Source organism: Pyrgilauda ruficollis, unplaced genomic scaffold (assembly GCF_017590135.1).
Source record: "Pyrgilauda ruficollis isolate IOZ18807 unplaced genomic scaffold, ASM1759013v1 scaffold63, whole genome shotgun sequence".
Taxonomy (NCBI): domain Eukaryota; kingdom Metazoa; phylum Chordata; class Aves; order Passeriformes; family Passeridae; genus Pyrgilauda; species Pyrgilauda ruficollis.
Genome location: NW_024528044.1, coordinates 2,871,333 through 2,898,251, shown reverse-complemented (window position 1 = coordinate 2,898,251; position 26,919 = coordinate 2,871,333). Strand labels below are relative to the sequence as shown.

The following is a 26,919-nucleotide window of genomic DNA, read 5'->3' as shown; positions in this document are numbered from 1 at the left end:
ATTATCAAGATTCTTCCTTGGAAGATGTTAAGAAATCAAATAATATGAAGCTGCTGGAGAAGAAAAGCCTAAAGAAAAAGGATACAAAAATTTTTTTTTAAATCCAGGTAGCAGTTTACTATTAGATAATAGGTGTTCCTATGAACAAACCATCATTTGGATAAATTATCCAGAACCCATTATTTTTGCATCCTTATAATTAAAAAAAAGAAGAGAGCAATAGAAACAGTTTTTCCCTGCCTCTTGGCCTAGGAAGAAAAATCCTGGTTAACTAGTAGTAAGAAAAAGTATATTGCGTAAAAAAATCCAAAACAGATCAGTGAGAATAAAACAACAAAAAGAATAGTTCCCTACCCATTACTTCCCACTGTGTGAACTTTTGACATATCAGCAAACTCTTCCTTTCGCTTGCTACTACTGTTGTACTGCTCACTGTACAGTTTTAAGGACATCTGTTCAACAGCATCTCTTTGTGCTTCCAGATAGCATAGCTGAACCTCAGCCTAGAAAAAGAAAACAAAGAGGGGAAAAAACAAAACAGAACATTAAAAAAATAATTCAGAAAGAATACATGTAAAACAAGTATTTTTTGACTGCAACAGTTTTAACCAAACTTTTCACACCATTAATTTTCTCCTTGTGATAGTGAAAAAGGCTGAACCATTAAGTCAGAGAAGAACTACAGCATAATCCTAAATGCTAGAAATGAACTATTGAAGTTTCTATCAGAGAATGTGTTATATATTCCATGAGGTGTATATCCAATCAAATGCTGCATAAAAATGTCTGGACATGAATAAAAAAGATATTAGAAACCAAGCACTGTGATAGAACAGGTAGACACATAAAGTTATATTTCTTACAGACATCAGGATTTATGTTGTTAACCCACTGTCTGTGCTTCATAATTAATGAAAGCTGTATTGCTATTGGTATTTTTCCTTCAAATAGTAATTGTAAACAAACCCAAGCAGATTGGCATTATTCACATTCTCCTTTTCTGTACATGGTACAGACTGATTACTCAGCAACTTTAATTGCAAGGAAAAAGGCAATAAGTGACGTGCTGTTTTCCATCAGCCTGTGCCTGTCCAGAAGAATGTGGAATAATATTTGGCATCATAACTTATTGAATAGACACTTTATTTATTGCAGCTGTGGTGATCAGTATTCTTCTGAGGCTCAGAGAACCAGATGACACAAGGATAAAATCTGCTGTTGGCCACACTTGCCCCCAGAAACAGCAGAAAGAACAGAGCGTAGAGTAAGTTCAAAAGCACTTTGGGGCCAATATGCCATTGTTTTCTTTTAATATACTTCATTGAAAGAAAAACACAAATTCTGATAAGGCTTCAAAATCGCTACTTTTGTGTAACTACATACTGCTATTTCCATTAGGAATGGAATACCTGCTTAACTATTTGGTGCTATGGCAAGTAAATGCAAACAGCATGGAGGAAATTTTGTATAAGGACTCTCCTGTATTTTCTGCTGTGGGAGGAAGGGAAGTAAAGAGTTTATTTGTTTGCTGACAGCACAGCAGAGTTACCAATCTGTGGAACAACAGAAGCCATAAAGAGAAAGTAGTGAAACGGCTAGAGAGAAGGTCAGTCTGTAAAATGTAAGAAAAATGCAAGCAAGTGAAGGGAAACAGGCACTGAAGAATGTCAGTAGGGAAAGTCTGAAAGAAGGCTGGAATGTCTTTATAAGCTAGTGGCAATAACAGTTTCTATATTTGTTTTGGCGTTGCCTTGGTGTAATTTTTGCTGAAAAGTAATGTAAGTTATTTGGAAATTCCATTTCCTTTTAAAATTTCTCATTCAAACTTCTATAGCTTTCTCTCTCAGCTGCTTCTTAACAGTGAAATTAGTTATGTTTTTCAATAAATCCCAATATGTTTTTGAGAAATTAAAAAACAAACCAGCATTAAAAAAAAAAAAAAAAAAAAGAAAAAAAAAAAAAAAAAAAAAAAAAACCAAAAAACAAAAAAAAAAAAAAAAAAAAAAAAATTTTCCAAAGAAAAATTTTTTTGAAAAAATAAAAAAAAAACCACCATAAAAAAAAAAAAAAAAAAAAAAAAAAAAAAAAAAAAAGAAAAAAAAAACCCAACAAACCAGAAAATACAGAAAATGCTAACAATTTTCCAAGGAGATAGAAGATAAAAATTCTGACTATTCCATGCAGGTCTTTCACTGTGTATTTAAATATAATTCAAGGCTTTTGTACCTATTTTAAAATACTGGAAAATTAAACCATAGCAGTTACCAGTGAAGAAATATTATCTAAACTAGCTGGGACTGTCCAGTTAGAGTAAAATGCTAAGGTTTGAGAGAGCTATAAAACTACTCTGTTTTCTCAGAAACTATAATTAAAATTGCCATTTATATAACTCAGAAACAATCATGGCAGCAAATAACCTGCACCACCTTCCTGTTCCCCTTCCACCCCCAAGTGCGTTTTCCTCTGACCTGATAAAGTCCACTTCCACAGTATGCAGAGGTTACTGAACAAATTTCTTTTTTTGGAAGGATTCTTCACCAGCAGGGATAGTCTTTCAGCAGAGTATTTTGCATTGTCCACATAAAGCTATAAATGTGTTCTTTTGATTTATTTTTACCACAAAGCAGTAATCCACTGTATCATTTTAATTTCCGTTATGTATGTTGACATGTTCAGTCTTAAAGCCCTGCTGTCAATGACCAGTAAATTTCTAAAACAATTAGATCTGTCAGTTAAAATCCGTGAGTGTTTTAAGCCTACAGGGGAAATCTGTGGAAAAATTCCCTTATTTTCAGGACAGGTTTGTAAATCAAGATAAGTAATTCCTACTTTTTTAGCTATGAGTTTTGGCTGGAATTTAGGTAGAGGTTTCAGGGTCTTCTTGGCTATTATTGAAATTGTGTACACAACCTTCCTTATCCCCTCCCACCCTAAGACTCCAAAAAGAGGGAGTAGCCTAAGCTCTGGAACATCACATATCGTAATTAAAACTGAGCCCTGAATTGTATGAACACAGGCTATTTCTTAAATAGCCAAACTATCACAATAATTACATCGTTTTTTTCCCTTGTATTTTCTAATTCCCCATCCTACAATTTCCTCTGTATTTTAAAATAAAAAATGTTAAAAATAAAGGCAGCAGCTTTTCACAGGTTGGTCATACCCTGTTTACTTGCAAAATATTTGTAGGCAAACCAATAATGAATATGGAAAATGGGAGAAGAAAAAGAACGATTAAATCGAATAGTGGGGGGAAGGAAAAGCAGGATGTAAAGGGCAAGTAAATATATGAAGAGGGATAAATAAGAATTCACTATTTCTTCCTTGAAGCTATAAGGCCCTCTTATACTAAGGATTATGAACTCCATCAACATCATACCCTATGACGCCTGAATACAACCCAGTTCCTTCAGTTCAGAAATATGACCTCTCTATAAATCAACTATTTTTATTTTTAAACTCAATTTCTATCTTCAACGTTCGTGAACAATTACAGCAACTCAAACTCAGACAGCACAGAGTTTCAGATGGATCTCTCTGATTTCTTTTCTCTATGTATTCATCTATCTCACTGTTGCACTTAAGCTTTTTTTTTTTTTTGTCTCTGTTATACTGATATCAACTGCAAATCCAAAGAGGCTTTGAAGACCTTGAGTAGGTATTGATCAGTTTAAGTCTCAAAAAAATACATTTTACACAATCTGAGCTAACAGGTACAAGGCACAATGTAGGAAAAAACACAGAGCACAGATAAGCAATCAACCTACTGCAGTTTATTTTCTACTTAAAATCTTTAGTGGTAATGAAGAACTAGTTTTGCAATATTCTGGGAGAAAAAAGTAACAACTTTAAAAATTCCTAATCAAATATAGAAAAGCTACTTGATTTACATTTGAACATACATTGTGTGTATTTTCAGATTGCCCTACATACAATTTTCATTACATAACACAAACTTCAAGAACAATCTCTACAACAAACACACTTTTATGGACACAGATATCTAGCAAACCCTGAAAAATCTACTGGGATATGCATAGTCCCAAATATTGCTAATAGAAATTGGGTGGGAGGTAATAATTTGCTTACTCCTAGTGCCCCATCTTAGAATAGAAATTCAGTTTCTTCTCTTTTTTTTTTTTTTTTTGAGGATGTAGTACATCTGAATATGTGAAAAATTGAAAACGAAGGAAAAAATTGGCGAGTAATTATACACAGCAGTAGTTTTCCACTTCATGGTCCTCTTCTAAGTGACCATTTTTGCAATAAAAACATAATGAAGATGCTGATGACAGTCTTGTTACACACTTCTAGAGATTTCCTACCTACTAGGATAGAATGAATTTAAACATATTCTGTTGTAAATTAAACTTAAATATTTCCAATAATCGAATGACAAAATTCTCTCATTTTCCTGAGCCTGAAGGAACCAGTCTCTGAACAAGACTATGAAAAAACTGCAGTTTGGTAAAAAAGTGAAAAAAAATCTAGACTAGTGCCTAACACTCAGTTCTAGTGATTGATTAATAATGGTAAATAATTTCAATGCTATTTTCTAAAGCTCATTTTCTAAAAACCAAGAACTTACAAATAAATTGGGAGAGCCTGGGGTACAAATCTGTTCCTTAAGTCTGGCTTTGCATGACAACATAAAACGTCCTTTACTATACAGATCACTAAATAACATGAAGGAGTAATCAGTGACAATACAAATCAATGAAAATACATTGCATTTCTTGTTAGACCTACGTGTTGGAATGACCTTATTCTGAAATGGAGAAAGACAAGGGATAATGACTCATACTGTAGGAGGAAGGAGACTGAAAGGTTATATTGCATAATGTGTCAAACAAGAGACTCAAAACTTACACCAATGTAAATTGGAGATTTGAACTCAGAGCTAGTGATTTTCTGCTGCAGTTTTTTATTATTATTATTATTTTGGAATTCACTAGAATAAATATCATTGATTTGGTGTTGAAAGGAAAGTATTTTCAGACAGTGTCTCCCAGGGAGCACAAGTGATTTGTTATGAACCATGTTACTGTAGGCAAATGATTCTGTGTTTTAGATATACAAATTATATAAAATACATTCAGTTAAATATAAATGATGAAAGTATTCTATCTTGCATTACCCTTTTCCTACAGTTCTGTAGAGAAACTTTACTTCTGCCACACTACACTGTAATTAGTGAGAATTATATAAAAAATACAGACATTTCATTCCTCTGCCATTATCTGAACTTAAGTTGAATAAGAACAGCCTCTGAAATTAAAGCACACAATCCAGTTTCTGCCAATGAGGAGGTGGTCAGATGGTCCCAGGGAGCATGTAGACTTAGAATACTAACCCATATGTATATTTTAAAGAACTGCAAACTCAGATGTCCCTTTTTAAAAGGATGCACATTCCAGCTTGTCACTCTGTATATCTGCAATTGGTGAAATTTCTTGAGATTTAAAATTGAGAATAATTTTTTTACAGAATTAAGTTGATAAGAGTAGCATTTATGTACTTAAATACTCAAGCATTTTCTTCTGTCACAATATTCTGAATACTTGTCCACGTATTTATTAGAAGGCTTTATTACAGAAGCCAAAAAAGACCCTGGCTCTGTCACAGTACGGCTACCGAATAAAATTATGTTGAGAATTATATGGCTCAGAATATCTTCCATGAAGATGTATATTATAGAAAGCATTCTTTGGCAGGCAACAGTTTGTCCAAAAACTATACAGACAGACTTGATCATCCATCATGCCATCCCTACAACCAGCCAACAGGTCTTCTATTGAAGAAAACACCTAAGGTAGAAGGAATACTTTTAAGAAGTCACACCAGCATTTTAAAAGGCATTGTGTAACAGAATAATAGGATCATTTAGGTTGGAAATGCCTTGAAGATCACTGGGCCATCATTTGGCAGCATTGGGCTTCTTGGACTTCAAGTGACTGCTTCTACCCTAAGTTCAGGCATTTGATTTCCCCCCCTTACTCTGCATAATTAAAACAGAGACCTTGCTGCTATAGAATACATTCTTAGTTTGTTCCTCTTCCTTCTTTTGGCTTCCTTGACTATTCATCTTGCACACTCTCTTCAGAACTGAATCAAATTTTTTTTAAAAAATCCTGTATCATGAAATATGTTTACTTTGCGCTGAATATTTAAGAGTCCTATTAAAAGGGACACACTGTGTTTTGATCATGCAGGAAATTAATTCTGTTAATCAGGGCATGCTTGTTACCAGTTAAAATCTTAGCTAAGTGTTTCTATTGTCATAAATCTCAGAAATGTTTTTATATCAAGAATAATGTTATTGCTTCATTTTTCAGTGTGCTGAAACCATCACAACAATGTGAAACTGCCACACAGAATGAGCAAAATTACAAGACAACAACATTTGTTCATATCAAGGTACTTAAACTCCATGTAGAGTTTAAGTAACAGCACAGTAGGATCTTTACACTATAAAATAAAATAAAATTTTAGATAGGTAGGGCTGTGTTATAGCAAGAAGAACTTCAGGCAATTCTCAGAGCCATCAGAAATTATGGGAGGAGGGGTTGGGGGAAGCCTACAAAATAAGAGCAACACCTTTTTGCAGGGTTTCTCTTGGCTTTCAGAAATCAATGACCTGTGACTTCAGGACTGGGGAATGCAAATGCTAACAGTAGTGTGGCCTTAGCAGCATTGTCTGACCACATCCATGAAGATGCAATGATCATACTGCTAATTTAAAATCTGCACCTCTTGTGTCTTTATTCCTGACTATTCACCTGCCTCTCATTCTGTTGAGGGTAACATTAAACACAACACAAGAGCATGGCATGCCCTGTGCATTATACAGATCTCAGTTATAAACCCAGGGAAGTTCCCTACATCATAAATATCAAAAAGCATTGAAGAAAAGTATGAAAGAATTAACCTCTCCAGAGGTTAATGAATAGTTTCTGACAACAGCATCCCAAAATTGCCAGGTGAAAAAAAGTTCTCATAAGACAGGAAATTGTATAAAGGCTGGGACCCTTTTCTACTTTTCTTGTCTTGCAGGTCTGCATGTCCAGCCTGCAGAAAGAGAGTGACAGAGAGTCTAATAATTGGGGGCCAGGTGGGGAACAGGCTTGCTCTAACAATGGAAAGGGCTGGGATGACAGAACAGTGTTTGCTAAAGACATGTGGAAGACACAAATTAACAAGGATGCAGATCCAGCCAAACCCATCAACATAATAGAGTGCATTTCTTTGTAGCTGCCACATGCCTTCCATCTCCTTCAGTGACACCTCTTCATATGCCACAACAACTGTAAACCCAAACAGTCAAATTCTTATAAAACAGCTTATTTTTTTCCCCTACTAAGTCCATTTTAAACTTCTAGATGCTTGAGAAATGCTACATGTTTATTAACCTAATAATTAAAAATATGTGTGTACTTAATAACTAGTTCCAAAATTTCCTAGACACATCAACTCACAAAACTGCAGAAGTTTTGACCTAAAATCTTCTTTTGATTCAATGTTTTGAGTCAAATATTTTGAGAGGTTCAATAGTGTCAAACATTCTGAAGTCAAAACTCCTACACTGTGTTCCTCAAAGACACTCACTGAATGCTTATTTAACTTGTTCTGAAATTGAAGAAGATTCTTTCCATGCCTTGGTAGTCTATTTGATGTTATGTTACCCCTAGAGACGTGAATGTTTTCTTACTACACAATTTTTTCCTCCTACAGGGAGAAATTACTGGGATTTATCAGCTTTTTAGATATTGAACTATTAATAACATAAAATTGTACAATATGAACACTAGTCTGTCTCCACTGCACAATTAAGCAAGAATAGTCAGACTCTGAAGGAGGATATGTCAACTAATGTAAATTAATTTATTTTAAAATAGCAGGGAAATGCAGGCTAAGTATTTTTCCCTTCACATTACTTTCCCTATCCATTTATCCAGATGAGTTTTAGCAAAAATATTAGTAATTATTCTAGCAACGACAAAACATATAGCTTAATATGTTGATTTGCGCAACTGCCTTGCTGTGTATAAAAATCAGGCACAGGCTGCTGCTCCTTTGAGTTTATTTATGCTCCTCTGATGAGGAGCCTCTTGACGCACCTGACACTTTCTGAGGTAGAGGGGAACTGTAAAAAGATAACTGTTTTAAACATAAAATATCTGTATTGCTAAGAGGTCAGCTTTGCTGCTGCTGACTTCATTGCAATTTGCATACTATTAAAGCATTACCCATAATGTTTGTAAAATTTAATTTTAAAGCTATGCTGTTAAAGATGTTTACTGAATTATAAACACCTAGGACATTTGGGAAATTTGTTAATACTGTGATAGTTATAGTATTTCTGCCTTACTTTGCTTCTTATTCAATCCCCTCACAAAAACACACTATTTTCTTTCATTTTATGACAATGAATCTCTTTAGCCATAAGCTGAGAAACTTAAAAAAAAGTATACTGCAACAGTACAGTAATCAAGATAACTTCTCCTCTTATTCTCAATATATTTAAGTTTGTTAAAAATGTCACTAACTTATTCACTTTTGCTGGTGCTGAGATCCAATTATACTCCTATAGTCTAGAGGTGATGGTTATGATTTTCTACTTCACTCTAATACAGGTTTTCTCATTAAATCTCACAGCTCGGTAATCACAGTCATCACATTTGTGTTTCAGTGCTGCATCCACACTCACATTCTCCTTCCCTGGATTTCCACCCTCCTTCCCCAGTCCCCTCCCCCAGATCTTTATTTACTTCCTAGCACAAACTGCAAAATTACAGATGTATAATGTGCAGCTACAATCTTTGCTTCTTTTTTTCTGCCAGACTAGCACTCTAACGCACTTCTTTTGGGAAGCACTGACATTAACTCTGTTACTACAGTACATGAAGTGCCGTTTCCTTTGAAGTACCATAAAAAAAGTTGTCCTTAGATGATAATGGAAAGGATGGAGTAAAGGAGGAACAACAAGAATCACTTTACATACTAATAACAACAATTTAGTTATCAAAACAGTACAGAACAAGCATGCTTTTATACTATTCTTTATAAAATTTAGCTTCCTAGGGTTCTAATAGTCTTTTCCTATGGTTCAGGAATGCACAGTAGCACTCAGCCCAGTGCCTGTATCCTTATTTCAAAGAGAATCATTCAAACCGACATCCACCCTGTCAAGAATCTTGACTTTGAGCTGCTAATGCAGAATAAAAATCAATATAAATTTTGATCATTTGATGAATATTTACTTCTTTCTTTCGAGCCTGGGGATTTAGAATTGAAAACTGCTGAATCAAGTCATTTTATTTTTTTTGTGTTTGTGCCAACACCAATTTACTACCCTCCTGAAAGTTCCTGAACAAGATGTCTCATGTGGCATTCATGTTGGTTTTTCCTGTCAATCATAACTGTGTGCCAGTAGGGAACCATAAACATTTTCCTTTCATACTCTTAGTTCTCCAAAAAGGAATATTTTGATTACTTCCCTGGAAAAAGGTAAACTTGTCTTATTTAGACATACTTTAAAATGCCTATGTCAATTTTTCTAGGATAGCTGCTGTGCCTATATTGAAACTATCCATTAAATATTTTATTTTCAGTATGAGTTGCTTCATAAAAAGGAACAGTTTACAATCACTGCAAGGTAAAGCTTAGTAGCACAAAACAGATAAAGATCTATATTGACATAATCACTTTCCCTATATATTTTCTGTAAAACTGCATGAAAATTCTAACCAATATAATGCAGACCAAATGTTTGTGAAAATGAAGATAGCAGGAGATAAAGAGATCCCACAAGTGGGCAATTAAGATATGACTTTAGTTTGCATTTCATCTTTAAAAGAAATGGGCCTTCAATCTCAATAAAAATAAGTTTATAAAAAAAGTGTATGTAAAGCTCCTATGTTTCCATAGTGACTGGGGTGGGGGTAAGAGAACAGGGAAAAGGAAAAACGATGCTTCTAAATTTGTAAAAGACCTAGATTAGTTTTACAAGAACTGTAAATGCAAGCAATTTTTCATCTTGCAAAATTTTTTTATATATGACTCAGTGGCTGACGGGCTTTATGTTGAGCAATTTTGTTGGTCTCTTATAAATGAAATAAAAGTGGCAGCAGCTGTCTTTCAGAAGGCTGATATAGGTTTGTGTAGTCATATGATATTATGTAGACAGATGTTTTAAATAAAATATTTAGATTGTTAGATACCTTGCTAGATACAAAGGCAATTATAGGATGTCTTTGCTAAATTAAATTTCTCATTCTTTTGAGAAGAAAAAAAGGGAATTGTCCTGGAAACTGTACCAACAGGAAATGATTCTAGATCTAAAACAGCTGGAGACTGTAACTAATATAAATTTGCCTGAAAATAAAAATTCTGTATGCCTCTAGAGACATGCAGCAACATGCAGTAAAACCAGATGTGATAAAATTCTTTTTTTAATAGCGTGTTTATATAGACATATAAAATATTAAGATAAGATCCACTCAGGTAGAGAGACTGTTCAAGGCTAAAAAAAAAGTAGCAGAATAATTAAAGCCCAAAATGGTACAAAAAGACTCATCTTTTTCTAACAATGAAAGATGCCCTTTTTTGGTGAACATTGCCTTTTCGGAAACATGTCAGACACCTTAATTTGACAACAATTCCAATGTGATAACACTATATAGCTTTAACAAGACAAAATACAGTGGAAAACTTTTCTCTCAGGAGTTTAAGGTAGATTTTGATTCACATCTATGTTATATGTATCAAAGTTCCAAAAATAACTTTAAAAGTAAAGCCAATATCCAGTACTCAAATTCCTTAGCTCCTTTATTTAGGTAAGCTTTCCACAGTGTATAAGGGAATTTTTCCAGAGCAAAGACTGTACATGAACCCTTCAAAAAATAAACTACTTATTCTATCTAGTCCATGTCTAACGTGACTTCACCAACATTCTATTTCCATTTTTGTTGCAAATACCACAGTATCACAGACTGCATTCTGTGTACTTGTAGCTTTAGTCTTTGTCAAGGCCTCTGTTACCAGCTTGTCATGACTCCAGAGGCCAAACCTGCACAGCTGATTTGGCTAAAGCACCCGAGCTCTTAACTTATAAAGAAAACATTCCAGGAGTATGAACGCCAAAATGCAAGAATAAGAGTTTTACAGGTCTGTCTTTCAAATCACCGTTAATAAAAATCCATCCAAATTTGCATAGCCACCTTCTTCCTTGTTCTCTAATACAATGATAGTCTAGCACTGCTTGTTCAGTTATTATTGCTTGCTTTCTAAGTAATTTTGTTCTGTAATTTAAACAACGAATTAAACTTTTTTTGTCTCATACTTAGAAAAACACTCCAGCTACATAAAACCAAATGAAGCATGCTCAAGATATCGGAAGTGCTGTATTATAGTCCCTATACAAGAGAAGTAAATGGTGTTAAAGATTCCTTTTAGAAAGCTTCAGGTTGGATTGCTTTCATTTTTTTCGAATAGCTTTAATTGGCTAAGTGCCTTTGGGCCAGCTAATACCCAGAGAGACCTAATCTCAGTAATCTTGTAAATACAATGATTTCAACAGATTTTCATCAAAGACATGACCATTACATGAGATTCTGCCTGTTTGGTGCTGTATTGTTTCTCATTTAGAATGTAGTTAAAATTGCCACTTTAATGCAAGATTTATTATGACAGAGCTCTGTGTTACTGAGAGTCCAACAAAAAGAGGACATTTAGCTATTTTATTAAAGTTTAGAGAGCTGTTTAAATGGATATGAACAAACATTTTTGCTTCAAAATTAAAAGGAAATAGATTGAAAAATAGCAAATCACCTTTATCAAGTCATAATGTCCAAAGGTGACATACGTATGTAACAAATGTTCACGTGACTATACACTTACAAATTTTTTTTTCCTTCAAACATTAGGAAGTCTAACTGAAATTACAATAACACAGCACAGTATAATAATCATATCTGCTGCATCTTTTCAGTTTAACACCTGACCCATGAAAATGTGACTTTTCTGCAGTTAAAAGAAGATGCATAGTGACTCAAGGAATCTAAAGTTCAATTACTACAAAAAATAAGTCAAGGGAAAGCTTTAATGAAAAGATGCACATTTCCAATAACCATAAACAAGGCAGTAAATTACATTTTTACATTAAACTGTTAAAGAAGTTGAATATTACTACATGGGAATTCTGGGAACTCAGATTACAATAGAATGTAATCTGTTTTCAGAGACAAAAACAAGCATGAGTTCTAAACCATCCAATGACCTTACAAAATGGTGTGGGACACAGGCTCCATAGAAGTGAAAATATCAACAAGAATCATTACACACTGATTAATCTAGACCTAAGAGAGGCCACAAACTGGTAAGTCAAGGGTTATTAACATATTTTAAAATAAATATTTTAAATGCAGTTTGGTAAAAAGGTTTTATTATAATCTCACAAATTTCTTAAACAGATTAACTGATACTGTGAATTTTTTTTTTTTTTTTTTTGCTTTTGCCATAGCATTAATTAAAATGGAGGCATTAAGCTTGAGTGTTACAATGGAAGGTTATATTAGAGATTTTATTAATAGGCACAGGAAATCTATTACACAGAGAAGTCAGGACCCATGTAGTGGAATGGTCTAAAGCCTAAGGGTATTTTTAGCAGGAAATAGATAGGCACAGGTGAGAGATTATAGCTACACAAGTAACCTTGTGCTCCAGGTCCTCTTTGCTGAGCATGGTTGAAAACTAACTTTGTAGTAATCTGTGTCCACAGACACCACATAGGAATTATGCTTTTAGAGGTACTTTTGCATTACATGTACACACAAAATTTGGATCCAACCACAAAACCCTACACTTACTCTTCAATGGTGTGTCCAAACCAGAAAAAGTTAGCATGCCTTTTTGAGGATCTTGATTTCTTTGTAACTGAACCATCAATATTTCAATGGGGTAGGCTCAGATTAAAAGTTCAAGTCTTGGAGCTATCAGAAATAATTATTCTAGAAAGTTGTATGGTAGCAGGACATTATGGTCTTATTTATGGAGCTTAGGTAGAATTTCCAATCAGCATGATTGCATCTATTTCTAGTGCTTTGTTAATCGCTTCCTGAAGCTGCTCATTAAAAGCTCCTATGTCAACACGTAATGCTGTGGTGGCTGAAACAGAGATTGGGAATACAATCACATCTCATGGTTTGGCTGAGAAGTACCCTGCAACATTGTGCACTTTATCACAAATGCTGTTTTCCCATTTGATAAAATGCCTTACCATGTCATGGAACAGTGGTCATTTATTTCAAGGAACAAGCTGAATCTTCACCATTAAATGCTGGATGTGAGAAAACATCATTCTATTTCTGTCTCCCTCAACAATGGAATTGCAGTGCGGCCCAAGTACAGCAATTTAACATCTCTCTTACAACAGCCACAGAAGTGATGACAGCCCTAGACAATAATCACTTGCCAATACCACAGTACTTACCTACCGACTGTGAAAGCTCTCACAGCCCTAGTCGATAATTGAACCGACCAATTCCACTGTGCTGTATGTGATTGGTGATATTATCCCTTTAAGTGTGTTATTTAAGTTTGCAATGCAGTTAATTGAAACCCTACTAGATGCAAATCAAAAGTTTCAGTCTTAATTGAGATATTTTGAAAATTGAACCCATTGCTTCAGGCAGGTGCTACATGAGATTCCATTAATATAGGTAATTAACATTAGCCTCTGCTTTAATTAACATGCACACTTTAATTAGTAAAGCATTAACCAACATTAAAAAATCTGATCTTCATGCATCACAAAAACCGCAGAGTTATGACTATGTTATTTTTTCCAAGACTGTAAATCATACAACATATAAATTCTTTTTTTTGTTAAATACATCAAGATATTTTAAAAATAAAAATAGACACATAAAATGTACATCTGTGTTTTAGCAGAACATTTTAAATGGTGGAAAATATTTCTTAAGAATATCTAAAATATGAAGGAAGCTCACATGATACTTCAAAACTTTTGACTGAAATTTATAAATATTACATACATGTGTGTATCTAGTTACTTTATGAATTAAAATAATTCAGTTGTAATCAGAGTCACTGGTTACTCTATAGTGGAATCCAAGACAGCATTTTCCAGAGCTGGCATTTTGAAAACAAATGTCCCTTCAACAGCACCAGCTTTGTTTCCAATCATGCTCATTTTATCATGCTATGACTGCAAATGTGTGTGAACATGAACTGAACTTGAGTTTGCACAAAGCCTAAACAATTCCTTCAAGAACTAGCCTGTTGCTTCAACTGTGTCATAAAGCCCACTGCTGAGTGCCATCACCTCTGGGACATCAAGTAACTGGAGAGCTGAAGTGATACCACCGAGCTAGTTCAAGATCAGCCTTTCTGCACAGCAGCTCCCATTTGCAGCTGTACAAGCTCTGTAATCAAGGGAGCTTCACAAGGAAGGGACAAGTGCAGTTACACTCATGCTTTCAGACCAAATGCAGGAATTTTTCTTTGATACAGACAATCTCCTTTTGAGGCTGGATTAAAATTAAAAATTATTTAGAACCATAGTATGTTTCCAGACATATATAAAATAAGGAATTCCATCCAAGTCCATGAAATTAAATGTTGCAGAGCTCCAGCTTAAAAACCTTTCTTGAAATAAAATTTAACATCTGTAACTTTCAAAATACATTTCCAAATAAAGGAAAGATACCTTCAACTTCCTTATCCTTTCCATCTACCATGTATTTATCCATTTGATCCTGACAGCTTTGCTTTAAATATGGTACACTCCATTTCTACAAGCTCATTATTATCACAAAGAGGATTTCTGATCCAGTCCACTCACTTTATTTCACGTGTTTTCTTTCTCAATATGTGCAGGCAGCATGTGTATTAATTATTTTTATATAATTCTCAGAATGCTGGATGTGTTGGTTCAAATAATAGTCAGTTTAAACCTAGATCTGTTTCTGCAGTTTCAGCACATTCTGAACATCCACTGCAATTGGCAGTGAACAGAATGGTTGATGTTAAAGAACTATATACTCTATTCATATTGCATCCAAATATGAGAAGATCTCAAAGACAGCGTGCACATGTGCAGAGAAAAGAGTATGTCCTTTCTGAAGCTCCTTACAAGTTCCACATCAATGTCACATCGGGGCTCAGTTTCTTTTGTTAAATGGGAAAGAACTTTAATGAAAGAAACATAAAGATTTTTAAAAAATATTTAAAACTGGAAAGATTCACTTAATTTTAAGTACTTTTTCTCCATGGGAGGAAATCCTACATTGTGTTTCATACTTGTAGCATACATGCACACACATTTCAAATGTAAGGCTTTCCAGATACTGAATGTAAAATGCTTCCAGCTAAAAACAACTAGATCTGTTTAGTGCAATTTGCAAGATTTTTTGGGCATCTGCAGGACATATTATGGAATTTTAACAATTCTCCCTGAAAGTAAAAGAGTATTACAGCTAAAGAATACTTTGCTGAGTCCTTTTCATGGCATCCTATTGAATTCACCATATTTTATAACCTGCAAAACTACAGCTAAACTAAAACCAACATAAATAACGAAAAATCTGTCCTGACTTATATCTGAGTAACTCACAGTGATCAGAAAAAAAAAGTATTTCTAATAAAACAATGTGATGACACATTAAAAACAGAGATTTTTTTCACAATACAGAGTTCTCCCAGGTCCATGCATACTCAGATTTACATGTAATGCTGAATGAATCCATACATAATTTTTTATTTACTTGATTGAATTTGACTATATATTTTTCCCTGGGTAAGTAATGGAGAAACAAGAATAAAATATGTAAAACCAGCCTTAAAAAATTATAAGCAGCACATTGAGAATCAAAGTAGACTTATCCTGAGGTAATGAACCTACAGTATATTGACCACACAATGATCAAGGAGATACAGAAGCTCCTCTTCCTCTGTAGAATAACTCAACTCTGCAAAAGGCCAGGTCCTCTACAGCCTCATCAGAAAATCATTCTCAGGCCACCATAACCTAATGAAATAGTTGGTTCTACCTATATAGCTCTTTCACTGTTTCAGAGAAATCCTCCCTATTTTTGGGCAACGGGGACAACAGAAGGATACAATGGAAAACTTCAATCTTCACTGCAGTAACCCGCAAGTGGTGTTGAGTTTGGGTGAGAGAGAGTTTCTTTTTGCTTTTACAGCATGCTGCTACTCACATGAGTATGAAGTTTGGGTGATGGACTTTACAAACACTATACTCTTTATTCTATTACCACAAAATTAAAATAGGCATAATTCCCCTTTAAATATCAAAATAAAAGTTTGGAATAACTGACCCAGAAATTCTATCATATAAATATCAAATCTTCATTTATCTATTCCACCATTACTGAGTTTCCTTATGTTCCTTATGCAATTTTGTTCAGATCCTTTTTTAAAAATGAACTGGTTAAAACAGTCCTAACATAGCAAAAACATGCACTGGTCATACAATATTATAAATATGCTACTTGAAAATTTGCTAAAGCTATCATGTTTAAAATATAAAAGTTAATGTCTCAGACTGGTCAGCATTATAGGTATGATGCCCTTCTTCACCACAGTGATCTCTGTAAAAACAGTTGTCTCAAAGAAGCTTTCAGTAACAAGAAATATAAACGGAATGAAGTGCATTCATTCCCTTTATAATGTATTCATAACATCTAAAATGTTTCTCCTTTTTTTGTCCCCACAGTGAGATCATTAAAGTGCTAAGCATCAAAATCTTCTAACACCCCTAACAAAATAGGGTAAACCTAGAAAATGAAGGATGGGTTGCATTCTGCCAAAGTCAATGGAATTTTTCTTATTATTATTTCAAGCAAGCAGAACATGCTCTTACAAATCATGTGACAAAAATTAACATATATCTAAATTCATAATTTCAAAGACAAGGATTCCGGACACTAATTCCACACATTTTTAAGATAGGGAATTCATATCATGGCATAACTGGCGGGGTTAGTTACAATATGAGGTTGCGAGCAAAGCAAAGTTTGAAAGCAAATTCAGAAAAGTCCAAAAATAATCACATTTATCCTGAGATAAACAGGACAATTTCAGTTACTAACTTGGGCTAGAACTTGAAATATCAGCCTTGCTTCTCCAATACTGCTGTGGGAAGGAAGGGCTGGGGATACAAAATCTATTTTGTTCCCTATGGGAAGTGGATTTTGCCCTTCAGTACTAGCTGCCACTCCTTCCAACACAAATTAGTCATTTGTAGCTATAGGTGAACCATGACACAGATGGGTGCAAATAGCAGGGTCATGTCTACCACAAACAACCACCTACCTTGGGTTGAGCTGAGAGCCATCCCTGAAGATTTCTTGTCTTTTTCTGACTCTAGCAGGTGCTGATAAAAGACACTAAACTTTGCCTCCTTTTTCTACAGTTCATATTTCTCCTTACACACTAAAGAGCAATCTTGTACCCTATGGGATTTGACATGTTCTGAAGCACAACTTTAAACACAACTGGAACACTTCTGCAATGACTAAAAATTAAGTGTGTGCTATGTAGCACCCAGTGTCCTTTTGTAAAGAACCACTACATTTCTTAGGCTATGAAAATACATAGCTAATATCTTCTATAAAGTGGAATGATAGCTATCATTTTTGTTTCTTGAAGTTTATAGCTAATTTATTGAATGTGACTTACACTTAGAAAAGTAACAGTGAATAACAGAATTCACCTTGGAAGTTAGCTTACTAAACCAATTTTTAAATCCTAAATTTTATTTTTCTATGTTTAAAATGTCATAGTATAGACACTGGAGCATCAAAAACAGTCACACTGACACTTTTTAAACCTAGCAGAGAAGCGTGATCTTCTAATTCCAATTCATATCTATCTGAGTTGCACATAACCCTTTTTAATTACATACACTCAACCCTGAACTTAAAAATCATACCACAAAGTAGAAGCAATCCGTTTACACGTTGGTTCTTTTCCCCCTTGTGTTTGCATGCCTGTCCCAGGATCCTGGAAAGTGTATTTCTTTCTGTGCTGGTCTTGCTGCTAGCCAATGCTGGCATTCACTATTTGTGCCTCCGGCAGAACTTTTGTTCCCCACTTGATTTGCTGTCCTATTGAAACATTATCAGGAGCATGGGAAGTTTGCTGCTGTATTGAAAGAAAACACTTTCTGTTTCCGCTTTCCTTCTTACCCATCAAATGAGAATATCAGCCTCTTTAACAAACTTACCTATTTTTCTTCACTACATAAGGTAAAAAAATAGAGAACCACAATATTTCTTGTTAATAAATATAAACACTACATCTGTGTTTATTCTGTTAATTGGTAATAACTTCCTGATAATCTTTAGGCACAGTATGCTAATTTAAATCAAGGGCAAGACCTGCAATAAGTTAAAATACCCCAGGATTCATTGGCATTTTGCATCTCTCTAGACAAAAAAATTGAAAAGGACATCTAGAAACTCAGCAGAAACTGGAGAAAAATTAAAGATAGGCCAGTTTTGATCATGTATTTCTTCTTGCCAATTGACATACATAATAGAAAATGGTAGAGAATAGGTTAAATAGTCTAAAAGGATTTTAACCTTAAATTTGACAGAAGCTAAATGGCTGTGACATTGGGTTCTTCTACTTTATTCCAGCTAGTAATCCACCTTCAAAGTTCCTGTCAGGTAAATGACCTTGTATTTCATTAACTGATAATTAAATGGATTTATTCCACTAACGGTTTTAATTAAAATGCTAGAAATATTGATTACCCCTCTCATCCTTATTCCCCCAGATGAAAAAAAGGTTTTAGGAATGTTTATTTAGAGAAGACAGAGAATTAAATTAGATTGAATCTCTATGAGACCTGAAGACTGGTTCTTTCATTTCTGCTGCTCAAGCAGAAAAAGGTTTCAATTTTTTGATGTTTGATTAATTATTTTGAAATCCATTTATGCTTACCTTGGTGTTTAATTAAAAATGTCATTTTTAGCATAATTTAATTGGCTATCTGTGGAAGACTAACTTCAAACTTATATTTAAAAAATGTTGTGTTTTTTTTTAATTTGGGGTAAAAGAAACTTTTTACTTATTTGCTTTTGCTGTAAAGGTATCATCTCATGAATGAAGAACTAAGAAGGGCTGAAGCTTCACTGGATTTACTACATTTGAATATGAGGATACATATGCTTATGAGTAATGCAGCTTCATTTGGCTGTACACTTGAATCCATTACCAGCCATTTAGAAACCCTAATCTAACAAAGATGGAGTGAGTCCCTCCAAGTATTTTGAATGTATTGTTACTAATATTAACCAAAATCTCTGCAGTGTGAGCTGGAATCCTTTTGCAAATGATTTATTTTCTGTATGTATTACTGGAAAAAAAAGGATTCAGTCCAATTTATAATCAGCAAACGAATATTAGAAATTCTAATTTAAAACATTTAAAAAAAAAATATCTACCATGTGTGAGTATTTCACTGTTTTCTTATCCAATAGTCTACTGATGTAAGTTTTGGTTTCTACATGGACCACTTTCCACTGAAGAACCCACTTTTTTTTCTTTTAGTGAGAAAGTGGTTAAAATCAAACTGGTTTGTATAATTTCAATACCACATAAGGATATTGTAATAATGTGGTCTTATAATGGGGTCTTATAAAGAGCATATTTTGTTACCGCTTTCTAGCTACTAAGTATATGATCTAGAATACTCTCTATGAAAAGTGACAGTACTTTCCTAATAAAAACACAAACAAAATAGCTAAAGCTCTAGTTCTGTAAAATACAATCTTACCTTCAAGCATACATCTGTCCCACTGAAAGGCAATAGTATTATTTCCATAGTTACCCCTTCAAGTCATGGACTTCCTTAAAAGTTTTGGTGACTCAAGGCCTCCACATCTACTTATTTTTCTTTTTGTGTTATTGACTTGTGAATTGAATGCTCTATAAATATGGGTCTAAAATCTAAGGAAAAAAAATCACTGTTATGGAAGGACTAATTGCAGTAGGTGATTTAAGTCTGAAAAAGAGGAAAGCTCTCCTCTACAGATATGACACTGGACTCTTAGTCTTGTCAAAAACACATTAATGATCTATTTCACATAGTCAGTACAGTTAATATTGCTCCCCTCTTTCCTCAAGTGTTTAATGAAGAAAAATTTCATAGCCTGATTCCAAGTCAAATGAATCAATTAAAATACCCTTATTCAAAATATTGGTCTCCAGACCTCCATTTCTTTACAGTTATTCTAAAATATCATGGAAGCCTGAAATACAGTTAGGTGACAGTGGCTTTTGTATGGTCATTAGTCATTTAACAATGGGATGGCTAGAGATCTTTTCAATGATTTACTGTCTAAAAGTCATCCTTGGCTTTTAGCAAATAACAGCAAAAAGCAAGTGACGAAACCCCCAAACTAGCTTGTGCATTTGTGAGCTTCAGAAGACTTCAGCTGAGGACCTGAATTGTGTAGCATGATAATGCCTGCTGGAAGTCACTGGATGTCCTACTCCCCTAATGTGGTCATTGCTATATTTTCAAAGCACTGCACAAGGTTTTGCTTGTGCAGTTTTCTGTGACGTCAGTGCAAGTTCAATACACCAAATCAGACTCCGCAAATGGACTAATGCAGAAAATTCCTATAGCCCTATTTCCAAATCCATGGCAGCTACTCCAGGGATCACTGGTTTGCACAGGTATAGGTTTGCCAGATGAGGCTGTTACTGCTTTTTGCTCTAGCTGTGAAATAGAATGGCAAAGTTGGACCAGCCAACTTTCACAGACTCTGTCTGCATCAGTGAAGGCAGCAAAGCCTGTCAAATCTTTTGGTCAAGATGCCGTTTCTTTGACATACCAAGTGCCAAGTGTCCTCTTTCACAGAAGAAAGAACGTGGTCATAGCATTTTATTTCTGAATTACTCTTTTATTGCTTGCTTCATTTTCATTACTGTGAATGCAGGGAAACAAAGTATTGTGTTTTTTCATTTAACTTTCTGCTGTTGATTTGCTCAATTTTTAACAGGATATTTTGCCTTATTTGGTTAAATTTTTTACTTTGTTGTGCAAATTTATTAAGTTACACAAGAATTTTTGACCATGTGGTGCCTATAAATTAAAATCCTGACAACAGTGATCTATTGATTGCTTTCCATGTCTACTTTCAGTGATGACTCCCAAGAAAAATGCAAATGAAAAATATGTCACTTAATACTAGTAACTCATGTCCATGGACAAAAAAGGAACGAAAAACATGAAGATGTTGAAGCTTTTTGGTAAAGAGTAATCACTATTCAAAACTACAGAAATTATGCAAGCAAATCCATATAAAAATGCTGCCCTTACTATTGTTACCTTTGGGAGCAAGTGAATTTGTTTGTTTTCAGAGATATGTGAAATAATTTTTAAAGATGCACGTGGCATAGGTTTTACGGCTTTTTTTCCCAAAACTTTGAAAAAAATAGCTAAGATGAATAACTTTATTTTTAACACTGATATATGACACATTTTAACCTGTCTACACACAAAAAGTAGTGCTGTTAACAACTGCAACTTTCTTCAAGTATGCTATGAATCACTGTATTCCTTTTCCCTTTTTTCATGCACCATTGCCACTATCTTACCTTCAGCGGTTTTGCTAGATTTCAATGAAGATGGAACCAGAGGGCACACATTAGAATTTTATATCAGTTCAAGAAGGGGAGAGAAGAAAGACATATGAAGCTAGAATGACATTCATTGAAGGTTCCCTAGGGAAGATAACACATGTTTTTGTCTTTCACCTGCTAGGCATGCTAAATCAGTGCAATGATAAGCTAATTTATGAAATATATTTCATTGAAACCTGGACATCTTTACTGTTGCTATTTTGGATATTAGCTTTTCAGAAATAAAAGGCAACTAATTTAAAAGACGTTAAAAGACTGGAGTTTTTAGGTATTGCTTACCATATATGCTCACTGGGACCCTAGATTGCAATGCATAAGCATTTTGAAAGCAGTTAGGATTGGGTGAAAGCTAAAATTTACACTTATAGCTCCTTTAAAAAAGGAGTAACTTTCTTTCAAAACCAAAAGAGAAGTCTACCCTATTTTTTAAAAATGTACTGGAATAGCACAGTGGCTGCAAGAAAGGTGACAGTGTCTTACCCAAACAGTGTCTCAGCCACCTTCCACAGCAGATGTGCAGTAACTGAACACTGCATTTGTTTATCATCAAGGCAGTATAGGCTTTTGTTCCTCTCAGGGTCCAGTGCACAAAAGCCAACTCTTCAGGAGAGACCTTTAGGCTACTTGTGTTCAGGCATTGCATACTAGAAGATTTTAAGACCCTTTCACTTTTAACTGTGGGAAAATGTATTTTATGGCTCTTAATGGAACAGGATGCTAACATAAAACCTTACTATTTACTTCACCATCTAAAGGAACTGGAAAATGTGATACCTCTATTTTTGTTGAGGGGTTTTCTGTAAACAAGAGCACCACAACACTTTACTGTTTTGCTGAACACACACTCACAAGGAATTTAGACATTCCATAATGCAGATGTAGAGACATTCAATTCAAAATACATACACTAGTAGGGTTAAATTTTATAAAGTATCCAACCTGTCTTACAGATAATTCTGTTTAATTTTAACAGTTTCATGATCAGACACAGATGTGAGGTTAATATCAAGAGGATTTAATGCTTACAACAGTTATATATCCTATTTTATGCTATTTAAAATTTTGATGCTGCATTAACAATTTTTTTATTCTTAAATAAAACAAGCCAAGATTTTAAAGAAAAAAATGTATTTTGAAATACTGGACACATCATCTGGCTGTACTACTAGAACTTGAAAATTCCTTATTCTGAAAAAAAAGAAGCCTGGAGAAATTGGAACACCCAGGAGCTTAACTACCACTGGTAAATATAACTACCTTCACTATATCCAGAACTGAAGGCTGCACTAAACCCTTTGTCTTTAATCAGTCCTTCAACTGCAGTGTTTGTTGGCCACAGTCTCTCCATCTAAGCATTTATGCAAGAGGTAAGGGAAAATGTGTCAGTTAAAGTTACCTGTTCATTTGGGGGGATGAATAAAATCTCTTGCTCAGTCAAGTTTCCCTGGATGTCTCCATGTCTTTATTGATGTGCTCTTGACACTGAAACATTTTCTTTCTACTGATAATGCATTTTCAATCATTTAAGAGCTATTTATGCCCACACTAACTTTTATATGCCAAGAAAGAGTATAATTATCATCAATTCTTATTTATTATTCTTCCATATTGACCTAATACCTTTAAAATGGTTGATCTAAATCAGGCCAAATTTTTGCTACCTCAATTCAATTTCCTTTGTGAGAACTTCCCAGACACTGAATGTCTCTAAATTTTATTTTCAATTCCTGCAGTCTGCTGCAAATTGACAGACCAACCCATTTGGACCCCAGCACATAAAGCTCCACTGCAATCAGTAGGTGTCTGCTCAGGAATAAGTAGTTGCAAGGCAAAGATTTTAACATTGAGAAGCTCACAACCATGTATGCACGTGTCCAAATTCCCATCATTTTCTGGGTGACATCAATGCCCAGTTTGTACAGGCACTTCTTTAAAAAGCACCTATAGGTTTGTAGACCCTTGGGATGTTTGGGCACCAAAGTACCTCAGCAACGGTCTCTTGAAGTGACTGCAGCACCACAGTATTTTTTGAAGCCTGAAAATTATGTGTTCTTTGACTATCTGAATTCCTCTTTTATGCTTGCTATCAACCACAATATATACCTGTAAACACTTCTTTTAAGGAAACTGCCACTTTTTTTTTTTTGTTACATTATATCTCATTGTTTCATTACAATTAATTTTCCCAAAAAGTAATATTAAATGCACAGGATTATGGCATTGCAGCATAGTTTGAGAATCATGAGACAGTAATTAGAAATAAATATAATTTAAAAAATATATATAAACACAAGAGAAAAAATAGTGATAGTTGGCTACTGAGATCTTTTGTAGTCTTTTATAGAAATGTGGCAAGACTTAACTGCAAAAAAAACCCATTCCAGAATGTAGGACTGTCTGGATTCAAACTGGCAATTTGGCATTTGCACTGTTGCAAAGGGAGAAATAAACAATGTTGTTGATTATTCTAGTCATTTTGAGGAAAGGTAATTTTTCAGCTTTAGCATGACATGGCACCTGCTAAAAATAAGCTTTAGCCACTAATGCTTTTTAAAATGTGCACAGATTTTTGCATAGGAATTAATAACAGCTTTTTCTGCTTTATTTTTTTGGTGCAGAGTGTCAGAATGGTAGTGACTTCTTTTGACCTTTAGAAAGGACAGTCTTTTGAGAAAGCAGATAGTCTTCTTTTATAGGGGAACTGTGTAAATATAAGTAATGTGCTTGTGAACATTTCATGATCAAGATAATAATAAAGGATTTAGCTTCAGTATTTGCCACACAAAATAAATCTTTAACAGAGCTGACTGTTTTGTGACTTCTTCAGCCGAATTCTGCGCTGCTTATGCTAACTATATCTTCAGTGCAGGCAGCCCTATGAGAACTCCCAGAAAACCTTTCATATCATTAGACATTCTCAGCTGGTCTCCAAGTGAAGGAGTATCCAGCCCCTTGTCAAAGAAAATGTCATCATAAGATTACGAGAAAGAGAGGAGTGAAAGTAAAATTAAGTAAATCAGGGAAAATGAAATTCTGGGGAGGATGTGTAAAGTATATTTAAAAAGTAGTGAAGATCAGCATCTTGCTTAGTACACATTTGAATATTCCTACAGGAAAAGAGAATATAAAATTGAACTACTGATCTCCTGAGGACCAGACCACTGTAGGGAGGATAATCTCTTTTTTCTAAATGGACAGATTCTGTGTAGCTGAAAAGAGAAATTCCTACTCACTATCAGAAAAAGGTATGGTTATGAAATGAACATTATCTTGGAAGCAGACAGTGTGATTTATATGTACCAAATATTTCAACTTGGAGAGGCAACAAGAGCAAAATTTAAAATTATAAACTATAAATTAGGATATGGAAGGCTAGGTCCAGGAGTACTTTCCTATGGTAACCCCATATCTACAGGAAAAGGGATAAACTTTGATGGTGTGTTACTTTGAATAACCATGAGTTATTCATACAGTGGCTGACAGGAAAAGCCACTGCTAATAACAGTTAAGAAGATTACAAACAATGCGCACATACATAGCTGATATATAGCTGTCCCTGTATATGGTTTGAATACTTATGTTTCATATCCTTTAACTTCTTTTCCTCTTGAATGCAGTGAAATTAAACTTCAGCCCAACAAACTGTAAAGAGATCTACAGGACCTCAGAGGGAACACCTTTTTTCCAGGAAACAATCTGATACAGATAATAAGGTAAAAACATTCAGACATACAATTATACAGCTAAACTATTACCTGGATTTACAATAAGTAGTCTGCTTGTCAGAACTAGTCCCTCTCAGCCCTAGCTCTTGCCAAAAAAGACTGAGATACTCAGGCCTTGAAGTGTTGATTTAAGTATGCAGTCTTAAACACTTAGGTTTGAATATTTTTACTTAAGTGACCTTTCCAAGGTCAGGAAAAATTTTATGCATAACTCTCTGTTGACTTCCACCTACTCAATTCAGCACTTTAATATTAGGCTCCCTGCTGCTTAATCTTTTTTTCAGCCCAAAGTTGTAACTAAAATCCTGAATTTGCCATGACTTATACACATGTTGAATACCATGTACCTAAAAGCTGTGTAAAATTAGACAGACATATCAGACCCAGATCAAGAAACACACATGGGAGAGAATTTAGAAATAGAGCTCAAAGTACAGGCAAGGTGGCCAGCTTCTCCTTGCAAAGCATGGAGATAGCTGGGTAGCAAAAATGGGATTTCTGACATTCAGTGTACTGAGCATAACATTAAAAATGGAATCAATAGGAAATTATGAAGAAAGACCAAATTTTCTGCTGTCACCTATAAGTGATAGAGGTCAGGTAGAGGTCACAGAGGTCTGGAATTCAGACTGCAAAATGCCTCCTGAACATACAAAATGTATATAAGATATCCCTCTAGGTTGCTCTACAGGAAATGTAGACCACTGTTTTCTTTGAAAAAAAAATCTGGGATTGGAGCTGCAACAATTAATCTGTTTCTTGATAGCTTGTTAATTACAGCATTCTCTTGGGAAGCTGAAAATAGAGATTTGATTTCTTATAGTAACTGCTCAGATAGTGTGAGAGGTATTGTCTGCTCTTTCTGCTGAAGCTGGGCAGTGAAAATCAGAAATGCGGGATTCATGATGCAAGAGCAGAATAGAGTTGCCCACCTGTCATCCAGTGAGAAGGATAATCTTCTGAGTAAAGAAAAAAAAGCAAAGGAGGTTTTCCTGGCCCTAACGTATATAGCAATAATAATTACTGTAGTAAATGAAATAGTAATTTTTCAGCAAAGAATTTCTGAATAAAGGTATCTTTCAAACAGAAAGAAAATCTTAAAATATCGCCTTTTCAAGAGTGAAAGAGCATTTTCTCTATCATTTCTCCTTCCTTTCTTTATGTATGGTTATGTATATGTATATCTTTATGCATTGTTATGGATATGATATATATTACATATATTATACATGTATTCTTTAACCAAAACTCCATGTTAGGAGTTTTGTATGTACACTAATTTATGTCAGCTGTGGTTGTTTTACCAAAAAACAATGAAGCAACGAAGACTAAAAACATAATCTGAGTTTTCTGTTGAGCTGACCATTTTCCAATCTATCCTACTACCATCATGCATTTACCCTGGGAAGCGTACTCACAGTACTATCAGAACTTTCATGGCTTCATTATAAATTTATTGGGAGTTATTCAACAATTTTTTAAACAATTCACTTTT

The 26,919-nt window shown here is 34.5% G+C and overlaps 1 protein-coding gene across 3 annotated transcripts in view; it reads right to left on the bottom strand.

Moving 5' to 3' along the window:
* The window catches only part of AKAP6 (A-kinase anchoring protein 6), a 212,372-nt gene that overhangs the window by 81,744 nt on the left and 103,709 nt on the right, over positions 1-26,919 (bottom strand). For all 3 annotated transcript variants that reach the window (XM_041484100.1, XM_041484101.1, XM_041484102.1), the window contains exon 8: positions 355-503. In XM_041484100.1, coding sequence (XP_041340034.1) covers positions 355-503 — 149 coding nt within the window. The remainder of the gene's footprint in view (positions 1-354; positions 504-26,919) is intronic.